The sequence below is a fragment of the Telopea speciosissima genome, chromosome 9 (assembly GCF_018873765.1).
Source record: "Telopea speciosissima isolate NSW1024214 ecotype Mountain lineage chromosome 9, Tspe_v1, whole genome shotgun sequence".
Taxonomy (NCBI): domain Eukaryota; kingdom Viridiplantae; phylum Streptophyta; class Magnoliopsida; order Proteales; family Proteaceae; genus Telopea; species Telopea speciosissima.
This window is the reverse complement of record NC_057924.1, coordinates 40,985,563-41,007,816: the sequence shown is the minus strand read 5'-3', so window position 1 is coordinate 41,007,816 and position 22,254 is coordinate 40,985,563. Positions and strand designations below refer to the sequence as shown.

The window sequence follows — 22,254 nt, the reverse complement described above, 5'->3', positions numbered from 1 at the left end:
GATTTCTGAAAGTTGTTGCTATCTCACGGTACTTTCGGTGTGATAAAGACGTGTGCATTTGATCCGAGAGGGCAAAATGCAATGTGATGATGATCATTGTTTATGTTTGCTAGTAGTTTATGTGAATTGCTTGCATTTGCTAGCTGATTTAATATGATCATGTTGTTGTTGGAATGTATATATATCCTTGTTTATTTGCATGAATGAATTTTCTCCCATAAGATGTCGCTCCCAAATAGTCTTTTGGCATCTATTCCTGTTCTTTCTGGGAACAATTACAAGAGGTGGGTAGAGGACCTAGAAATTAATCTGGGACTGCTTGACCTTGATACGGCTCTTCAAGAACCAAAATCTACTGATCTGACGGATGCGAGTATGAATGCTGAGAGAGTTAAGATGGAAAAGTGGATGACAGCTAATTGGAAGTGTATACTGGTTATGAAGAAATCCATTCCTGAGTCGTTGCGTGACAGTGTTGAAGGAAAGATACTGCCACAAAGTTTCTGAGTGAGATAAATGCTATTTTTTAGGTGTCTCAGAAGGCTGAGAAAGGGGATCTGATGAATCAGATTACGTCAACTGTATTCAATGGTACTGAGAGTATCAGAGAACATTTACTGAAGATGGCTTCCACTGGGAACAAGTTGAGGGATCTTAGGATGCCTATAGAAGAAGAACTTTTGGTACATCTTGCACTTAAATCTCTCCCAGATGTGTATGCGAATACAAAGTCTGCGAATGCTGCTCAGAAGGACAATGGATCATGAAAGAACTGATATCTATCTGCGTACAAGAAGAAGGAAACACGAAGAAGATGACTACTGAGAGTGCGAACTTGACTGACAACAAAGGAGCGTCTGGAAGTGGAACAAAGAAAGGGAATCCAAGATTTTTCAAGAAAGGTAAGTATCATCCATACAATAAAGCAAGGAGGAGCGTTGGTGAAATTTCATGCTACTGGTGTGATCAGAAGGGACACATAAAAAGAGATTGTAGTGCAAGGAAGGCCTGGCTGGAAAAGGACGGTGCAGAAGATGGCAAAAAAAGGGGAATGAATTTTAGTTGAATTAAATTATTTCATGCAAGTACTTTTAGTTGAATGCTTGTTTTCACACTTTTGATGATTTGGCTGTTTCTGCTTGATCAGTGGGAGTTTCATATTATTTTATTTGATATACTTGTTTAGTGGGAGTGCTTGAAATGATATATGTTTCGTTTTAATTATAATCCTCCTGGTTGATGTGATGAATAGCACTTGCATGCATGTATATGTTGTTTGATGTGTTGAAGGCCTTTTGATCTAAGGATGTTCGATTGACAACGAGCCAAGTCGTTCGGCTATTTCTAGCCATGGATGTTCGATTGGTGATAATCCAAGTCGATCGATTATCAGCGAATATGACGATATTTAAAGGTAATCTATGAGTCGTACGATGCTCATGATGCATTCTAGGACCCACAAGGAATGATGACGATATTTATGTGATCACAGACGTGTACGACATTCCTTGTACAAAATTATCTCAAGGGGGTTCATGTTAATAAGTAAATCCTTGTTTGTAGCTGACAGAAAGTGATATGCCGTATGTTGAGGTGTATTTTCTGCTATTGCTCGACATCGATATATTTGCTAACTAGATCACGATTTAGTAGCATTATTGTTGTATTGAGATTCCATGGTCACATCTGATAATGATGACCTTATAATTAATCTAGCCCAAGTGGGAGATTGTTAGGAACTTTCCAAATTACGACAAGTGGGCTTAATTAATTATTGGGTCGATCATTGATGGGGATCAAGAAATACAAGGGCTGACGTGGCTTGCTACTATTTTATTGAGATGGACCAGACCGGCTTGGCCCATTGTGGAAGTGGGTTAGGATTTTGGGGAGTATTATAAATACTAATGATGGGGTCCCTACAGTCACTATTCTATTCTCTTTTCTCTTTTCTCCACAGGAGAGAAAACTCAGTGGGAGAGTCTAGGAGAATGTAGAAGATCCCCATCGCGGTTATTTACAAACATCAACTGACAGATTGCTGCTGTTCGTGGGTTCTTTTCTCTTCTACATCAACAAACGTGGTGCAAGGTACGCCTGATTTTCCCTGCTCTTTTTTATTCAATCGTGTTCTAGATCTCTGTATGGGGATGAATTCGGGTTTGACAAAACCCTTGCTTGTTCTAACACACAACTCACTAAGAGGAGTAGAGGGTGCAAAGTACTTTGTTTGAATGCCAAAATAAATTAGATATGCCATATAGTGACATGATCAATGGTCTGGATCTCTGGATAGTTTTCATTTTCTCTTTCTAAAAATACGTAATTACATGAAAGATTAGTTGAACTATTTTCAAGGCTTACATTGTAGCAATGGTGAAGATAAGGAGATAATTGGATAAGCATGTAAATTCCTGTGGGTTATTGATGAGGAATTCAAATTCCTCAATAGTTATATAATCCCATACAGGATTGTTTTTTGCTTTTTCTTCCAAGTTCCAATTCTTCCTTGTAAGCAATTCATAATTCATTCTAGCTTAATATAAGAATGCCATACTCTATTGCTCTGCCAATTAATAAATTAGTTGTTGGTCCATAACAAAAACCATTAGTCATTGTAATAGTCATGCATGACCTTTTGACGCATCCTCATTGATTTAGTTCACAGAATTGTGATGGTATCAATTGCCACTGTTATCGCCACCGATAATGATACGTATCAGGTTGTAGTCAGTCGATTTCAGATCAAAACATTGTTTTCTCATAAAAAAAAAAGTCACATCTGTATATTATATATGCCAATTAGTATTAGTCATGACCAATACCGGTAAGATCAGCCGATCCATTATCGATTACTAAAACCAAGCGCATCCACCTCGTCCTCTTAATTTGAAAAAAGTTAGAGGGGAAAATGGAGGATGGATTCATGGGGTTGTGTCGTTCTCTCGTTAGGGAGTAAAGATAGAGATATGTATCCAGATCATCTAAGGCCTGCCTACCAGTAGCAGCTATAGCAGTGCACTAATGAGGCGCGGTGCATTGACCTCCTTACCCCTGCTCGAGCACCTTGCCCAAGCAGGGGTAAGGCAGTCGTTGCACCGTGCCTCATTAGTGCGCTGCTATGACTGCTACGGGCAGCAGGCCGTACACGATCACGATCCCAGAGATATGACAAAATATGGTCAATGGTCAATAATCCTAAAGTACTAAACAAGCATTAATGTTTTAATGGTATATGTTGTACCTTTTTTCTTTTTCTTCTATTTTGTTTAGAGAATACTTTTAATTGCCTTTCTTTCCCGTTTCCGTCCTTGTCATTTGGTTTGGGCTGGCATTCACATTTTAATGGTATACATTGTATTTTTTTGCCTTTCTTTTGCTATGTTTGGATAATATTTTTTTTTGCCTTTTTTTCCATTTTTGTCTGTCTTTTGGTTTGGGCTGGTTTAAATGTAAGTGAAATGGTTCCTCACACACCGTTTGTGTGTAGTTCCAGTGTATGTATAACTTGTATATTTGTTATAAGAGTTGAGGATGCCATTCGGGTCGCGTCACTGATATTTCTTTCACAGAATCTCCTCGTGGGTCCCGTGGGTATCTGTCTCTATGGGTAGACCCAGGCATGGTAGGGATCTACCACCGGGTGTACTCGTTCTGTTGTTTCAGATGGGGTAGGTTATCTGGTGTCGAATTCCACCTCCATGCATGCTTTTTGGCATAGTCCATGGGAGGTCATGCTCCCCTTGTATGCATGGTTGGCTGGCCATGGCGTTCAATGGCAGCCAAGCATGTTTGATCCTCTCTTTTTTCTGTTAGGATCCTAGTTTGTATTTCTATATTGTAAAATGTTGTTCATTTTGAGCTTGTAAATTGTATCAATCTTCAATAAAGAACAGATACTGTCTTCCTGTTGTGTGTGTTCCCTATGTCATGAATATTCTCAGGTGTTTGTGTTGCTATTTCAATTTGAGGTATCTCTTCCCTGTAGCATCATTCTGTAATAATATAGAAAGAGCTACAGGGAGAGAGTCTATACAAAGAGAGATCTCCTGATCACAATCCAAAAAATTTGCCAAGAAATCAACACGGGACATGCCATAACAACTATTGTAATTGCATTTCTTCACACAGGTCACAACTAAGACAAAGAAAATCAACTGATTTCTACAAGCCCAATCCAACACTGCTCTATGTTTGTCAGGGTCATTCATCCCCTTAATATTCCAAGCGCCAAACTTCATCATTGAGACTTTGGGAAGGTAGAGTGATGCAAAGGTTTGCTCCTGCTTGGGCTTCGTTCACACTCACGCAGAGGTGTCGAGGCATCTTCCCTTCCATCCACACACTCACCATTCACCATTTCTCGTAAGGTTGCAAAACGATTACCATGAGTAGGCAAATCCTCCTTAGGAAGTGGCATAACAAAAGAAGAACTGTTAGGCATAGGAGAAGCATAAGTCACCACAGATCTAATAGGGTTCAATGGGTTAGAGCCAGAACCACCTGCCTCATTAGAACGAACCTAGTTGGTTCGGTTCAAACTAGCTGAACAAGAATTCAGAACTTCCAACTCAGAAGAGCCATTATTGGTAACCACCAAGCCCTTACCATGAACCCCTGATATCCCTTGTTTTTAGTTGAGTCTTGATTTTGCTCGGAAGACATCCTTGCCACATCAGCAACCACAACCGAGTTGTTCTTCCCACCATGCGGAGAATGTGGGTTCATCCTCTTTTGATTGCCAGGTGGTGAGGCTTCCTTGCCGGGGTTGGACGTCGGCAACACAAGTCTTGTTGTTGGGTTACTGAAGTCCAGCGACAAAGAACATTTGCCCATCGACCTTCGCCTGCTAGGTTTTTGCCAATCCTCTTTGATCTGCACCTCGTCTGGTGGCAAGTTGTTGTTAGGGTTTAGGGTTTAAGCACAAGGTTGCTTAAAGCATTACACCCTGAGTATCTAGTTTTGGAATACCCAGACTGCTGCCTCCAGCTAGTATTTATAGGAAACTAGGGTTTAGGTTAGATGGGCTAATTACTAGATTGCCCCTCACAGCGTGGGCATTAATACAAGTAGGATTATATTAGAACATATGAAGGGATATTACATAAATACCCTTACAATCTCCTCCTATGTTCTATATATATCCACCACACATGTATAGAAAACCATTGTTCAATCAGTAATTGAATCAATATAAATTGAATAAATTGAATATCAATAATCCAAAAAATCAAATAAGCAATAAGTAAACTTCAAGAAATAAAACTAGGATTTTAGATCAAAACTAAACCCAACAATAAATCCAAAGTTCCACATGCAAGTGGCTAAACCAAAAGAAGTAATCAAAAGAAAAAATCCTTGCAATCCATGTGACTTTACTCATCAAGTAAGTCATCCTCATCGAGATCCAGGTTCAACCGTTTTTCTCCATCTTCGCCATTCTCTGTAATTTGTCAAATATGAATTTCATAAGATAATATGAATTCAATCATTTGCACAATAGTATCTAATTCAACAATAAGAACTTAGTACATTTCATATATGGCTGAAGGTAAAGCATCATCATCAAGTTTCTTTACAAGAACTCAATCCTATATAGTCTCTATCACAAGAACCATACCATGTTTCCATTTGAAATACTGTACTTGTCATATCAGTCATAGATTTATGTTGTATCATCAAATTTGGAATGGTACACCATACTATGAAAGACATGTCATCAAATATGGAATGACATAAAGACTAGCACAATATCATTGAAACATATTAGACATTTTTCATATTCCTTTGTGGAATTACAAAGTAAGGAAATTTCACATAAAAATTTGCTACACCATTAAGTTTGGAATGGTTTCACAAACCCCCATACTTAGTAACCTAACTAAGTTATCTGAAACATGTAAACTGTCCCGAATGCTTTCCAAGGCTAGATGAGATTCGAATAATTCAAAATATTACTAGATTAGGTTAAGACCTGACTAAATGGCCTTTAACCCCATCTCCCCCGTAGTTTTGAATGTTCGATCTTTGTTCAATCCCTTTGTAAGGGCATCTGTCGTATTATCCTTCGATCTCACATCAATCAAAGTGATAATCCCTTGTTCTGTTCGATAATTCAGCTTGGCCTGTTTCAGCCTGATGTGTCTCCTTTTACTATTAAAGAGTGAGTTATTCACTATCGTCTTTGTTGCTTGATTATCACAGAATATAGATATGGAGTTTAACTTAAAACTCCTCAATGGAATATCCATGATCAGATCCTTTATCCACTTTGCTTCATCTCCCGCAGAAGCTAGAGCATAAAGTTTCGATTCTATAGATGACAGAGCAATACTAGTCTGTCTCTTGGACTTCCATGCTACAGCTGCTCCTCCTAGTGTAAATACATAACAACTGGTGGATCTGCTGTCTCCCAAATCTGAGCACCAAAATGCATCAGAATATCCTTCCAAAGTTGGAGGATGTCTAGTATAACATAGAGCATAACCTAGAGTACCCTTAAGGTATCTCATCAGCCTTGTCAGGGCATCCCAATGCTCTTTTCCAGGATTACTAGTGAAATAACTCAGTATGCCTACCGTAAAGGCTATGTCTGGCCTAGTGTAACTCATTGCAAACATGAGACTATCAATCAGTTTAGAGTATTCTGACTGATTCATGGTGTCGCCTGTGTTAGGTTTCAACCGTTTATTATAGTCATAGGGTGTCTTAATCGATTTACAATCACTGTATCCCCAACTAGAAAGTAGCCTCTCAATGTAATGAGACTGACTAAGGGTGATCCCTTGCTCATCGAAGCTTACTCTCATTCCAAGAATGGTGTCCACCACACTAAGATCTTTCATGTCGAATTCTTTAGACAAGGTTTCTTTAATGTCACTCACTATAGAGAGATCAGAACCTAGAGTCAACATGTCGTCTACATACAAGCAAATAATCGCGACCTTGTTTGACTCAGATAAAAAATAAAGACACTTATTCGAGTTACTGGTTTGAAACCAAGGCTCTTTACTATCTTGTCAAACTTCTCATGCTTCAATTTAGGTGCTTGTTTAAGACCATAGAGAGATTTGCTTAATTTACAAACTCTTTTTTTAGAACCTTCCATGACAAACCCTTCAGGTTGGTTCATATAGATTTCTTCATTAGGTCTCCATTAAGGAAAGCTGTTTTTACATCCATTTGATGCACAACATAATGCTCAATAGATGCTATGGCAAGAAGAATCCTTATCGTTGCCAAATGGCAGACCGAGGAGTAGATGTCAAAATAGTCTATCCCTCTCACCTAGGTATAGCCCTTAGTTACTAACCGTGCTTTATACCTGGCTGTAGACCCATCCGGATTAAGTTTCTTCTTCAGTACCCACTTACACCCTATTATCTTGGCCCCTCTAGGCAGATCAACAAAGTGCCCGGTCTCATTCTGCATTAAAGAGCTCATTTCCTCATCAATGGCTTCTTTCCATAGCAGTGAGTCCCTAGATCTCATCACTTCCTTATAGGTGGATGAATCAGCCTCTAAATGGTAGGTCACAAAATCCTCACCAAAATCTTTGGGTACTCTATCTTTAGTAGATACTCTTCTAGGTTCTGATTCAGGGAGCATTATAGGAGTAGTGTCAGAAACAATTGGTTCAGACTCCAAAGGTGATTCTATAACCATTTCAGTCAAACCAGGCAAGGTCAGGCCTTTATCTCTGAGGAATTTATCTTCAAAGAATATGGCATCCATAGATTCTATCACCACACTGGTTGATAGATCCAAAAATCGATCTGCAGCACTATCTTCTGCACAACCTAGATACACACAAGTGTTTGTTCTAGGTCCCACCTTAGGTCTCCTAGGGTCTTGTATCCTAACATAAGCTATACAGTCCCAAACTTTAAGAGTGTCATATCTACAGGGATGGTTCTGCCATAGTTCATTAGGTGTAGAAGTCAGTTTTGAATGTGGTAGTCTATTTAGAATGTAATTTGCAGTCAACATTGCTCCTCCCCAATAGCAAGAGAGCATGCCAGCTATCAATAACATGGAGTTTAGCATCTCTGTTAACGTCCTGTTTTTTCTTTCAGCTATGCCATTTGATTGAGTTGAGTAAGGAGCAGTAGTTTCAAAGATTATGCCTGCAGAGGCACATTCCTTAAACTCTGTCAATTTGTATTCTCCTCCCCTATCACTTCTAAATCTTTTAATTTTCAAGTTCAACTGATTTTCTACCCTATTCTTAAAATTTTTAAAATTTTTCAAATGCTTCATTTTTAGATTTTAACAGGTATAAATGATAATATCTAAAAAAATCGTCTATAACTATTATCAAATACTTTCGACCTCCTCTAGCTGTGTAGCTTTTAAAGTCACAAATGTCAGAATGTATAAGTTCAAGAAGTTGAGTGCTCCTAGAAACCGTTTTGAAAGGTTTTATAGTTATTTTGGTTTGAGCACACACTTCACATCCCTTAAATCTAATTGAAGTGTCTAATGGTAAATTATGAGTTTTAGCTAGTTTAAGCATTTTCCTATAGTTCACATGTCCTAACCTACAGTGTAATATTTTGGGATCAAGTGAAGTATGGTTAACCTGATTTATTGTCTCATTAGCTAAACTCAACCTAAATATGTCATTTAAATTATAAGCACATCCAAAATAAAAAGAGTTAATAGACAGTGTTACTCTACCACTACTAAAAGTAATAGACATGTCAGCATCAAGCAAAATTTCAATTGAAATTAAATTCTTTTCAAAATCAGGAAAGATTTTAATATTTTTCAAAGTAGATATTTTACCTGATGAAAGAACCAGGTTCGCTGTCCCTTGTTGAACCACTTCCACGACGTCTCCATTTGCAACAGTGACAGTCTCTGCTACTTGAACAACATCAGTGAGCAGGTTCTTGCTATTGCAAACATGACAAGTCGCTCCAGTGTCTAACCACCAATCTGAAGATATATTGGCCAACCCCTTACCCTTGCCAACCATTGCAACAAAGTTAGTAGGCTCAGTCTTGTCCACCAACATGTGAACTTCCTTCTGTGGCGTGTCAGTGTTCCCTTTCTTAGGACTCCTATACTCAGATGCATAGTGACCCCCCTTTCCATAGTTGCGACACTTGCCCTTCTTTTTAAAGTTAGTCTTTTTGGCCTCCAACTGTTGGGGTTCTTTCTTAGGTGGCTTCGACTGCCTAGGATTTTTCTTGAGTTGTGAAATGAAATTGGCAGATGCCTGTTGTTGTTTCACCATCTCCAAGTTTTTCCTGGCTCTGTTCTCATCTTCGATTCTAATGAACCGTTTGAGATCATCTAGCCCCACTTGTGTTTTCTTCTTATGTATCTCAGTTTTAAAGGAATGCCAGGTAGAGGGTGACTTAAAAATAATTGCACCTACTAGGAATGCGTCTACAACAGGGATATTTTCTTGGTTCAGTTTTATTTTCAAGTTCTCAAAGTTTGTTACTTGTGGAAGTATTTCCTTGTCTTCTTGAAACTTGAAATCCATAAATTTGTCAACCAAGTGAGTTTTTGATAGGTCCTCCTCCTTTTTGAATTGGGCTTTTAGGTTTTTCCAAATCTCTTTTGCAGTCTCATATTTACTATAGGTCTCTGCCAGCTTATCTGACAGGCAGTTCAATAGGTAGTCTTTGCAAAAGTCCTCATCACTTATCCATTGGGCTTCAATTAGGTCCGTACAATCAGAAAAAGTATTTACTACAATGTAGAAAATATTGAGGTACTTCCGTCCAAACTGAGTCCTCCTTTTCCAAGAACTGAACCCAGAGCCACTAAAGCTTTCCAATTTGACCATCTCAATTAGAATAGCGTGTTTCTCCATTGTTAAGTGATTTGTTTATATGCCCAAGTAAAAATTCAAATAAAAATAAATACTTCAAGGAACAATCACACCTGAGATGGAGAACCCTGGATTCAAACGACGGAGGAAAGGATGGCGGTGGTGCAGCGGCGTCCACAGTCGTGGTGTGCACCCTAGTGCTGGCAGCCATGGATCACTGACTGCTATTCGGTAATGGCTAGCATTGGTCACAGCCCGTAGGTAGTGACCGATCTCAAAAACAAATTAAAAGCTAAAGCTTTTGTCTTCTTCTACTTTTCCTTTACTTTTTTTTTTTTTTTTATTCAAAATCAAAAGCAAAGTTTGACTTCTCAATCAAAAGCTTAGACCTTTCTCTCTTCAACGAATTTTGAATTCCTTTTTTTTTTTTCCAAACAAATTAAAGCAATTCCTTGAAGAGATGGCTCTCTGCCTCTTTGCCAACGTGATGTGACCTCTATTTTTTTGTTTTTTTTGTTTTCCTAATAGTCAAATAAAAAAATCAGAGGAAGCTTTGATTAGCTTACGGACAAAACGGGTTTCGGCCAACAGCAATTCCTTCGAACTTCTGTCGCACGATCGGGACAACTTCTTCTGGTTTAAAATAATCAAGAGAAACTTGATTGAAAATCTGCAGATGGCCACGTCTGAAATAGTGATTCAAAAGTCAAAGCCGTACGAACACAATAGAGTAATTCTGAAGGTGTATTTCATGCTCCTCTTCTAAGATCGATTCGATACCACCGAAGCCGATTGGAGAAAAACCACTGAAGCCGAACGTGAATCCGAAAATCCAAAGCCGATCTTGATCACAGAGAAACTAAAATCCTAATGCTTTAAGATTGTTAGGGTTTAGGGTTTAAGCACAAGGTTGCTTAAAGCATTACACCTTGAGTATCTAGTTTTGGAATACCCAGACTGCTGCCTCCAGCTAGTATTTATAGGAAACTAGGGTTTAGGTCAGATGGGCTAAATACTAGATTACCCCTCACAGCCTGGGCATTAATACAAGTAGGATTATATTAGAACATATGAAGGGATATAACATAAATACCCTTACAATTATCACCATCTTGAACACGGTTAATAGCAGCGATGGGGCATGCCTTATCAAAATGTCCAAAAAATTTTACAAGCTTTACATAAGGGTGGCATCCAATCCTAATGCCTTGATTGCTCCACTAAAGTACCATCCTCTAAGGCAATAGGAATGGTAGAAGAAAGGCCATCGACTGCTTTGATGGAGACGCAAAAACGTGCATAAGAGACCCGTTCCCATTGCAATGTCCTTCTATCGGCACAAATTGGGCACTCAAGAGCACTTGCAATTTGTCTCAGAGAACGAGTCCCCCAATAGTGCAGATTAAGTCCATAAAGCCTCACCCACAACGGCAACTCAGATTCCTCTTTTTTTGGAGAGTGAAACTTCAGGTGACCAAGGACGCAGAATTAAGGGGCGGGAGCCAAGGTTCCATGGTCCCTCATCCAAAATCTGTGGACTCAGTTTAGTCCCTTGAAAGTCAAAAATGAATATCCCACTCTCGAGTCTGAAGACCTCCACTACGCCAAGATGACTCCATTTTTCTTTCAAAAATCTCTTCATGGGGGAGAAAGTTGGTTTAGGACAAAAAACGTACCCAACCAGAGCAGCTTCCCATCTATCTTTCTCCTCAGCCAAGTCCTCAGCAAAGCATTGTGCAACCTTCTTCCCATGTACCACGGTAGGTTCAAAATAAGAGATTTCTCCCGCTCCATTCCTTACCGTCCCTCTAGAAAAGAGATTCGCCTACGAACGTTGTTCATCACTTCGCTGCCCATCACCATTCGCGACAATAGGGGAAGCATTAGCATCGTGGGTCACCGGTGTAAGAACTCCGGTGACCATGAACACTCAAAAAAAGAAAAACCTTCACAATAATTTTTTCAAAGTGCACTGCGAGGTGACTTCTCGTACATGCCTATAAATTTAAGGAGGGCACATTAGTTGGTCGTACCTTTCTGGCGATCGCATTGGAGCCTTTATAAGGGGGCATTGGTGACCCCTGCCTTTGGAGAGGTGCAGTTAATGACATTTCGCACTAAGATTGTCGTAGAGATTGGGTTCGAGGGCTTCGTAAGAAACTTTCTTTTGAGAAATAAAATATATTAACTCTTGGCGGGAGGAGATTGGGATCGAGGGCCTTGCAGGAGACTTTCTTTTGAGAAATAAAATATATTAACCCCAATAGTGTACGAACGGCTCCATTGCTTTGCTTGTAAGTCACACTCAATAAATGAAAACATCTTAATTAGAAAAATAACACTGTTAATAATTAAACATTAATATTATAAGAAGAATGAAATTAATAATAAAAACTAATTATAATATGAGAAAGTGCCATGATGTACTTAGACTTGAATAATACAACTGTATTCCCCTTTTGTGAATGAATGAATTAATCTAATGGTGATATTTTATTGTTGTTGTTGATGCCCAGGAACAAGTAAGATAGCTCAAAGTTCAAGCAACCATTACCAACCATCAGTTGAGGTCTAAGGCTTGTCTTGTCTCTAGCTATAGACTTTCTGCAATGAATGATAGAAAAGTTTAAAGATACCACCCAAAAACTTTGCAAATTGGGGATGTCACTTTTCTTCTGCCGTGCTTTCACCCTCCCTCTTGTTCTCTTTACCATTAACTAAGAATTCTTAGAATCTTACAAAGTGTTTCCTAGTCCATTTTGTGTTGTTTCTTTCCTTTTCAAATTTTACTCTTTCTTTTATTATTTTTTACTAATTGTTAGTTATGCATGTCTGGGTGCTCTCGAGGTGAATCATACTAAATAGGGTAAATTACATATGCCTCCCTTGTACTTTGCCCTAATTACACGTTCCACCCCTTGATTTTTCCACCTTACATTTTGACCCCTTATGGTGACGGTGGTGTTAGTTTGCAGTAAGTTAATGATTTGAAAAGACAATATTACCCTTGTTCTAAAACAACACAAGTTGAATTACAATGACACCCTTTTCATCATCTTCAACCTTAAAACACTCATTTCTTTCCTCCTCCACCGCCGCCACCACCACCACCACCACAGCCTGCCTCCTTCTTCTCCACCGCCACCACTTTCCGCTGCCTCCTCCTCCTCCTCGAACTCTTATTCCCTAAAACTTTAAATTCACGCACTTGCAAAGACTCGAACAGCAGATGGGTTCATCATCATAGCTTCCATTACCGCGTGAAGAGCACAGCAGAAGGTGTTGATTTCAATCTTCCAGTTTCTCTGCTTGAACACGCTGGAGCATCTCTTGTTCTATCACATAGGAATCACGAATAACAAATTAAAACTGCTTTTTCAATTCTACCTTTCTCATCATCTTCAACCTAAAACACTCATATCTTTCCTACTCCATTGCCAGCACCACCACCACCGCCACCACTGCGCCGCCGCTGCCTCCATCACCGCCACCACTGCAGCCGCCGTCGCCTCCACCACAAACAAATAAGAAGAGATTAGAGGAGAAAGAAGGGATACCGATTGGTAAAAGATCACCAAAGGTTGCTGCGGTAGGACTAAAACATTAGAAACCGAACCAGTGCGCAACCTCTCGTCCCGCTCACATAAGAAAAAACACCGTGAACCTCTGGTTCGCCACGTTGTATATTTATGTCTTTCATCTAAATCATCTTCTCCATAATTGCCGGAGAAAAATAAGAAAGAAGAAGAAACAGAGAGGCGGAAGGAGCCCTTTGGTTTCTCCCACCCAGGGCAATCAATTTCGGGAAGGAGAGACTAGAGAGAAAGAGAGAGATTGAAGGAGAAGACGGAATTCAATGCGATTGCAGAGATTCGTATTTAAATTTTCTTTTGTTTTATTTGTTTATCACTTTTGAATTTTTATCTGTCAATAGATGAGATAAGATGAAAGATCTGATTATTTTCTTTCTGCTTCTTATTTCGGCAAGGCTTTTATGTCTTTCCTTCTTGAATTCTAACAGCATTTTCGCTTGTTTGATTCCCTTCTCACCCAAAATAGCACCAAAGATTCACTTCCACCAACATAATTGGTAGTTTTTTTATCACTCTTTTCAATGGAATTTTTGTTTCCTTTATCCTGGTAATTCATAAATCCAGGCTTTTTCAAGGTGTACAAATCACACACAAAGAGAGCATACCTTGTAGCAGAACCGTATGGAATGAAGAGAAGTTGGTGAAATTGAGGCCTGAAGGTGGGAATGGGTTTCGATAGCGAGAAGAAGAAGAAGTAACTCCATTCTCTCTCTCTCTCTCTCTCTCTCTCTCTCTCTCTCTCTCTCGTTAACAAGCCACAAATACAAGAATGGGGGCTGGCTGCCTCGAAACTTAAAACTAGAAACTGAATCCTATAATACAAGAATGGAGAAGGGCTTCTAATAATTGTAAAAGAAAGAAAAAGAAACCGGTTTGGGAAGGAATCTGCTTTAGAACCCAGAAACAATCAATGACAAAATGGTCACTGTGAGCATAAATACTCGGCACTTGGTAGGGAGTATCGTTGCGCGATTACAAGGTTCGAGAGGTTGAAGATGAAGTTGGGAGAGGAGAAAGGGCAAATTTTTCCTTCTTATTTTGGTTTTTATCAAAAGGGTAAATGGGTCATCTCACAATGACCAAGGGTTAGTTTGGGCATTATAAAAAATCTAATTATGCCATGTCAGCACATAACAGACGGAGGGGAGGAATTAGTAATTTTTTGAAAACTATAGGGGAATCGTATGTAAGGTGGGAAAATCAAGGGGAGGAATGTGTAATTAGGACAAAGTACAGGGGAGGCATATGTAATTTACCCTACTAAATAAAGTTCAGTTATGGTTTAAATATGCACCAATGGCCCACCTCTATCAGTCAAACTCTTAATTAAGGAACCTAATGCTAGTAATTTTATTTTAGTTATTGAGGGAATCTTGTTTCATCTCTTCAAATTCCATTTTTCCTTTCTGTTTTGGAAAAAAAATCCTCTCCAATTCTCTAATCGCCGAGTGCAGTGCAGTTCGGGGTTGAGAGCTTGACACGTGGAAGATGCGACATCCAATGGTGCCGAGCTCGAGAAGAAAGAAAAAAATAACTGGGTCAATCGAGTTTGCACCATTGGATGAAGCATCTTCCTTGTATTGAGCTCTCAACCCCGAACTGAACTGCACTCGCCCCCACATGAAATAAAAAGTCACATCTATGTTGATGCCCCTGCACGCGCTCTCATTGGACCCACACTAGTGCAAGCGTTACATGACCAGATTTTGATCTCTTGGCTTTTTTGTTTTTTTAATTATTCTAGTCTATGATAACTTTTATACATCCCAATTTGATATTCACTAATTCTTCTCCCATTCCCAAGTCCAAGCAACTAAACATTAATCATAAACTCTTAATAATTATTTTACAAAAAAAAAAGACTCTTAATAATTAGCAAATGATATAGTTAAAAAGGGTTAACATACTTCCTTTCTAATTTGTTGTAATAGTACTTAGATGCTTTTTTTTTCTTGACTTTTATTTTTTCCTAAATTTGATCTTTACATTTTTGTGGTTTCTTGGTGATACAGGAGTAATATGATATATATATATATTATTAATTTTTTTTTGGGAGGGAGGGGTGGGGTAAGGGATTTTCCTCCTCTCCATTTCCAAGATCTATAATTTCTATAATTTCCACCCTGAGAATGCAACACGTGGCGGGGTGAAATCCAACGGCCCACTTTTAAAACCCTAAAAGTAACCAAGAGTTAACCACGGTTTATGTAACCATGGCCTAACCAGCTTTGGTAATTAAACTCAGCCTCCAACTCTGGTCAACTCAAATTCAAAATCAATTACACGTTCTCTTTCTTTCTCTCTCTCTCCGTTCTTTCCCGCTCATCCCTCCTCTCGATTCTATTTCCTCTCTCTACCTTTGCAACTGTGCGAGAGAGTCTGCCGGAAACAACAAATCGGAGAGGATCGCTTGCTCTGCGAGAGGGAAGAGAGCCTGCGGAAAACACAAAAATGGAGAGAGACTTTTGCTCTGCGAGAGGGAAGAGAGCCTGCCGGAAACACAAAATCTGAGAGGATCTTCGCGAGGTTTCAGATCACAGCTAGGGTTTTGGATGAAGGAGTTCTTCTTACTCCTTCTTCGTGTCTACGATGACTGACCGATTTTCAAAGCTTGCCGAGTACTCTTGGAGAGGGTCAAGAAAGACCGAAAGAAGAAGCTTGAGAAGCAAGAAGTCATCAAGTCATCCAAAGCAGAAACAGGTTTGGCTCCTCAATCCACTTTGTTTCTTTACAGAATTAGACACATTTTGACTGCAAATAGCCCCGCCCCTCCTTTTTTTTTTTTTCTTTCCTTGTGCTCAATTTGTATGTTTCCGTTATTTTTATGTATGATTGGTCAATCTGTTATACTAATTCCCAATTATGAAAGGTGTGATGCTTGATTGTAATGGATAACACCTTACAAACCGTGATTGGTACTTTAGGATTCGTCGTTTTAATGATGGAAATGCATATATAGAAATGGTCAACTGGCTCTAATTTGATTATGGTTCTTTCTTTTCCCCTCAGTTCTTCAGGGTATGTGTAAAACTTGGTCTTCTGATTCTTCTGGGGGATACTCATGCTTATTTCCTTTTATCTAAAATTCAATTTAATCACTGGATGCCCCATTGAGATGGCATTTCTCAAGTATTAACTGATTAGCCAAGCATGGTGTTTAGATTTATCTTCTGATGATGAAATTGGTTGAAAGAAAGCAATTGGGTAAAATGTGGTATCTTTCTTCCCATTTGTTGCAAATGTAAGTGATTTTGATTGGATCTTCATTACATTGTCATTGTTAGCAATTGCTATGAAACAACGAACACGAGAGGTATGCTGTCTCCCTTCTCCTTATATCCTGCTTCCTGCTTCCACTTCTGGTCGAGTTCCATTGTTGCATTTTTTATTTCTAAAGGGGGTATCTTATTCATGTTCACTGCTTCAATTTTTTATCTTTATTCTTGTTTCTCTTGAGGAACTCCTATCAAGATACATAATTTTCTTATTATGTTACATAACAGATTAACTGTTGAGGCATTGAAGCATGTTTCTCTGAGTACATCATAAGTTCTGCTTTAAATCTTTTATAAGATATACAAACGTCTTACTTCCATCATCAATTAAACTGGAATTCAGAAGCTAGAGTCAGAGCAAGAGAACCCATCGTAATAACTTTCTTATAAAAAACACCAATAGCCACTTGGATGAATTGGCATTTGCACTGCCACTCTACGAAATAGCCTCAAAGTTCGAGTCTCTTGGGCTGCATGCACAGCATGTGGCTTGAGCAGTGATACCATTTCATATACTCTAGTTTAATCCCCCACCCTGAAATGTGTAATAAACCCCACCCCCCCCCCAAAAAAAAAAAAAAAAAAAAAAAAAAATTCTGAAAAAACTAATCTTGAATCTTCTCTCCTTAGGCAGTACTTCTGAAAACTATTCTTGAATCTTCTGAAAAAAGGCCATCATTGCCTTTTAATAATTTCTCCTTCATCATAATCTTCATCTTGTTTGCAGGCTGATTTTTTTTAGCTAAATGTGTTGTTATTATTTAGTGATTTATTTGAGAGACTGTGTAGGGATATGGATAATCCAATGGCTACCCCAGATGAGAATAAGCCTCAGATCGGCATGCATTTTAATTCAGAGAACGAGGCTTATGAATTCTATAACAGTTATGGAGGAAGAGTATGCAACTAGTGGCTGAACAGTATGCAACTAGGTGATAAAAACTATGTGGTTTTCTTATTGGTAAATTCATTCCTTTGCAGTTGGCTGTTGGAGCATGGATGGTCTTGGAGTGCTGCGGGCACTTGCTTCTGATACAGGTGAGTTGCACCTATGCTAATTTACTTCTGGTCTTACTTAAATATCAGTTTAGTTTCTGTACATATATTCCCAAATTGAATCAAAAGTATGTCCAAGCATAAAGCAACTTCATCTTTTCTGATGGGTACCAAGGAGCCCCATCAGCATGTAGTAAGACTGAATTCAATTATTTTATTTTTTTCAGCGTGTGCCATGCTTTCCAGACCGGAGGAACCCAGATTGTTAAAGGGATAATAATGATTGGATATTCTTAAGAGTTCATCAACATCTTGGACGGGTTTGGCGCCATATGTTACAGGAAGTGTGGTGAAGTGAGAAGAATATTAAATGTTATTCTACTAGTGCTGTGGAACTGGTCTTGCTATTGGAGCAATGTTAATTACTCTTGTCATCATCACTGTCAGCAGTAGTTGTAGATGGCTGATATCAAGTTAGATATACCATATATAGGGTTTTAGAGCTGCCTGCCTTTGAGAAGAGCATCAAGTGCTTGATATTTGCTGGGGAGGGAGGTTGGGTTTGGTTATGGAGAAGTCCAATGGGACTTTGAATGATAAATAAGTAATGAACTACATCATAGGTAAATACTGCATTCTAGTTATGGTGTTGACTTTCTGGATGAAGTACTGTTTATGGTTTTTCTTAGTACAAGAACTCGTTCTTGATGGTAAGTCGATGCAATTAGTTGTCTTTCAAATCAGTTTGAGTTGGAACTTGGATTATTCAGAGTGCCATCTTCTTTAATTCTTCTCTTTTTTGTTTTTTTTAAAAAATAATATTCATATCTTTCTGCTTATCCTAGGTATCAAGTTTGGCATCTTTTAGATTTTACTTCTCTTCACCACTGGTATTATTGTGATAGATTTCTTACCCAGAATCTCTTTATGTATATGAAAAGAAGGCGATTGTGGCCATTGGTAATCCACGAATGAGATTTATTTTTTGTTATTTTTAGTTTAAAACTCAAGTCATTCACGATCTCATCTAATGACATCCCCTTATGGTCCTCTGTATCCTATCTACCCTTGGATTTTATTTGTAGCTTTCATCCCCTGTGGCTTTGTTGGTGTCTCTAGTCTATTAATCTGTGCAACAATAAACCAAGCCATTCCTAGGCTTCAGAAGAGGATTCTGATAATTGAGAAGACGCCAATGGTTCTAGGGCTATTCCTAGGCTTAAACATAGGATCATAGATTTTATCAAATCTTGATCTGCAATCCTTGCTTTGAATGTGGCTAAGGACCGCAGTTTACCATAGATGGGCTGAGAGTCATCATTATATATGTCCAGACTTTATGCTAGAACGCATGTCTGCTTCATGCAGGCCATGTTGTGTTCTTTGTTGTATCATCAGTTTAGCCCATTAAAAAATAAATAAGTATATTTCCCTAGTCAAGGTAAATTAATTGGATTATTTTTTTCATTATTTCTTTTTCTATTAATATTTGGACATAATAATAGAGGGGTTGGGAGAAACATGGTTGAGGTTAAACACACAGCAATGAGAATTTCAGATGAAGTAAAGGGTAATAGAAACAAACTACTAACATGAATCTCTTATCTTGATTAAAAACAGAAGGGACATTGAAAAATAAGCTAACCATATCAAGGATGGTAGGAGCTTGAATCCCTAGTCCCAAAGGTACACCAGCCTAAATTCCTTTAGATAAAGGACATGAGAAATAGGTGCCAATCAAATTCAAGTTCACAAGAACAGAAAACACAAGAAGTATACAAAGTCATAAATGTCGATAGCTTACTTGGTCAGTCTGTCAAAATAGAAGACATAAATTTACACAGTCGTTGCATAAAATACATACCTCGAAAGAAACAACACCAAAATACAAAGGAAGTGTCATTCCATAGTAGGGGTTGAGTAGTGTTTGGTCCACAAGTATTTGGTTATGCACTTGTGGGCCAGATGCTCGTTGTGGAGCAACCGAATTCAACCGTGTGTGGCTGTTGACACTTTCATATGATTGGCACACCCCTGTGTCTACATTCCCCGATTCATTCCAGGAAATCCGATCCACCTAGATAAAAGCTTTTAGATGTTTTCCACCGACTGGACATTTGTAACATCGCCGTCCAGAATTTTTTTGTATGTTGGAAGTCAACATGACCATCCTTCCTTGACCACAACTACACATCGGAGGTTGTTCATCCATCCCTGTGAAAAAATAAGCTGATAAAATCAATAGAAGAACAATTGAAATTTTGTATAAATTTTAGGGGTACAGAACCATATCAGATTTTAGGGGTTCATTCTTAATCCATTTCGGCCTCCCAAAAACCATAAAAAGCTACAGTAGAACCCATGGGCCCAAATAAAAGATCACTACTTGGTGGTATTTCCTATATGGTCCTAATGCCTCTAGTTTTTTTTTAAAAACTTGGGACTGGTTTTGCTGCAAGTTTACCCAGGTCACCTGGTCATATTTCAAGTTTCAAGCTTAATGGAGGTTGTGTAGCAGATCAGTCCAAAGATTTTTTTTAATTTTTTTTTGGTAAAAATGATAGAGCAGCAACAACCTTGCTATGGGATACCACCAAAATCTTCACCTTAGTAGACAATACGAAAAACTAAAGCTAATCCTAAAATAAGTTCAATAAATTTTCCTACAAAATGACTTGAAAATAGTAATTGAACATAAAAAAATCACATACAAATTGTTATGGAGACACACAAGAGCCAAACAAAATAAGCTATAAAGTAGTAAATCAGTGAGCCAGCTATTTAAATTAAGCAAGCAATTCTCAGTTTCACCATCACACTGCATCTTGTTACTATGTATGCTATAAAGTAGTAAACCAGTGACCAAGTTAATATAAAACTGAAACATAAAACTGATTTGAGGTGATGTAGAGACTGGAAAGATCAAGAAATCAGCCCTGCGGAATTGGGATGTAAGATAATTGCTTTTTAATTTGTTTAATTTCTTCCCAACATTTCATAGATGCCCACTGTTTAATTGGGTTTAAATCATAGTTTAATATTATGTATGCAAATAATATTATGGGCCTTCAGTTTGAAGTGATGATCAAGTTATAAAGTTAATAAACATCCACTGGATCATGCTAATTTAGTAATCACTTAGAATCGGTCTTAAGGGCCATTGACTCTTCTGGTAACCCAAATCAATACAGTGGTTTTAATCAGGATTATTGAACTGGTAGGTCTAAGACACTAATCTTTTCCTGTTTAAGATCAGCCTCTTTGTGGATCCTCACAAAATATGTCAAATATGTGAACCCTTCATAAAGAAATTAAAGAAAGCATTTAAATATTATTCTGGGCTACTAAGAAGCACACCAAAACAACCATAACAACTAACAAAAACTGGAGTCACAATGATTCTCAGCCCTCAGACCAATAAGGGAACTTTAGGGGCTAAAGGATAAACCTAATTGAAGAATCTATCTACCCAAAATCAAACGGCATCTATATGTTTGGTTTAAATCTTGAATAAAGTACTAGAAACACCTTTGAATTTTTAAAAGCTTCTATGATAGAATGTGGCAGCATGGACAAGCAACTATTTCTTAATGCAATTGTGGTGATTGAAGAGCTGTAATCATTTGAAAAAATTAATTGCCAGTCATTTTTCAACTGAAAAAAAGCCCTTGGATGAAGTTAATGTCAACAAGCAGATGCTTTAGAAAAATGGAACTAAAGCTAGCTCTTTGAATGAAGTTAATGTCAACAAGCCGAGAAGACATCTTCTTACCACAGGGTGGAGTGTGTTAGTCCGTGCAAAATAACTGATTTTTAAAAGTTGTGTTCATTACAAAAAAAAAATTAACATCACCTGAAGTTACCTGAAGAAACAGAGGACGCCGTCGCCTGAAGTCGCAGCGGCAAGAAGAGGTGGGCTCCTGCGAAGTTGTAACTCCTGGCTTCCGGCGGCAGCTTCTTTCGTCTCTCAATGGGTACTGCAAAGATGTGAATGGAAAAATTATATCGGAAAAGAAATGTCTTATGCCGATTTAAAGTTGCAGAAACGAGATCGTGAAGCAACGGAAACAGGGAGAGAGAGCTCGAACCTGACTTCCGTTGGGTCCTCCGCCAAGGCGCAAACTAAGAGAGCGAGGTTGCAAAGGTTTTCCCTCTCGTAGAGCAAAAGATCCTCTCCGATTTGTTGTTTCCGGCAGACTCTCTCGCACAGTTGCAGAGAAAGAAAGAGAACGCGCAACTCTCCAAGAGTACTCGACAAGCTTTGAAAATCGGTCAGTCATCGTAGACACGAAGAAGGAGTAAGAAGAACTCCTTCATCGAAAACCCTAGTTGTGATCTAAAACCTCGCGAAGATCCTCTTTGTTTTTGTGTTTTCGGCAGGCTCTCTTCCCTCTCGCAGAGCAAGCGATCCTCTCCAATTTGTTGTTTCCGGCAGACTCTCTCGCACAGTTGCAGAGGTAGAGAGAGGAGATAGAATCGAGAGGAGAGATGAGCAGCAAAGAACGGACAGAGAGAGAAAGAAAGAGAATGTGTAATTAATTTTTAATTTGAGTTGACCACAGTTTGAGGTTGAGTTTAGTTACCAAAGCTGGTTAGGCCATGG

General features: G+C 38.6%; 1 protein-coding gene and 1 long non-coding RNA gene across 2 annotated transcripts; both read left to right on the top strand.

The window, feature by feature from the left end:
• Window positions 1-222: 222 nt before the first annotated feature.
• LOC122638892 lies at window positions 223-767 on the top strand. The gene is made up of 2 exons (XM_043831744.1): window positions 223-435; window positions 531-767. Exons 1-2 carry the CDS (start codon window positions 223-225, stop codon window positions 765-767), a joined length of 450 nt encoding a protein of 149 aa, XP_043687679.1.
• An 11,822-nt stretch (window positions 768-12,589) lies between these two features.
• On the top strand, window positions 12,590-18,093 carry LOC122640724. The gene is made up of 3 exons (XR_006329733.1): window positions 12,590-12,604; window positions 17,637-17,693; window positions 17,879-18,093. It is a non-coding gene; the product is annotated as an uncharacterized LOC122640724 (long non-coding RNA).
• The last annotated feature ends 4,161 nt before the right edge of the window (window positions 18,094-22,254 follow it).

Bases quoted from the DNA above. Each gene is read 5' to 3' on its own strand.
- LOC122638892 (XM_043831744.1), top strand. From the start codon at position 223: ATGTCGCTCCCAAATAGTCTTTTGGCATCTATTCCTGTTCTTTCTGGG. The intron at 436-530 runs GTTATGAAGAAA...GCTATTTTTTAG, and splicing joins CTAATTGGAAGTGTATACTG to GTGTCTCAGAAGGCTGAGAA.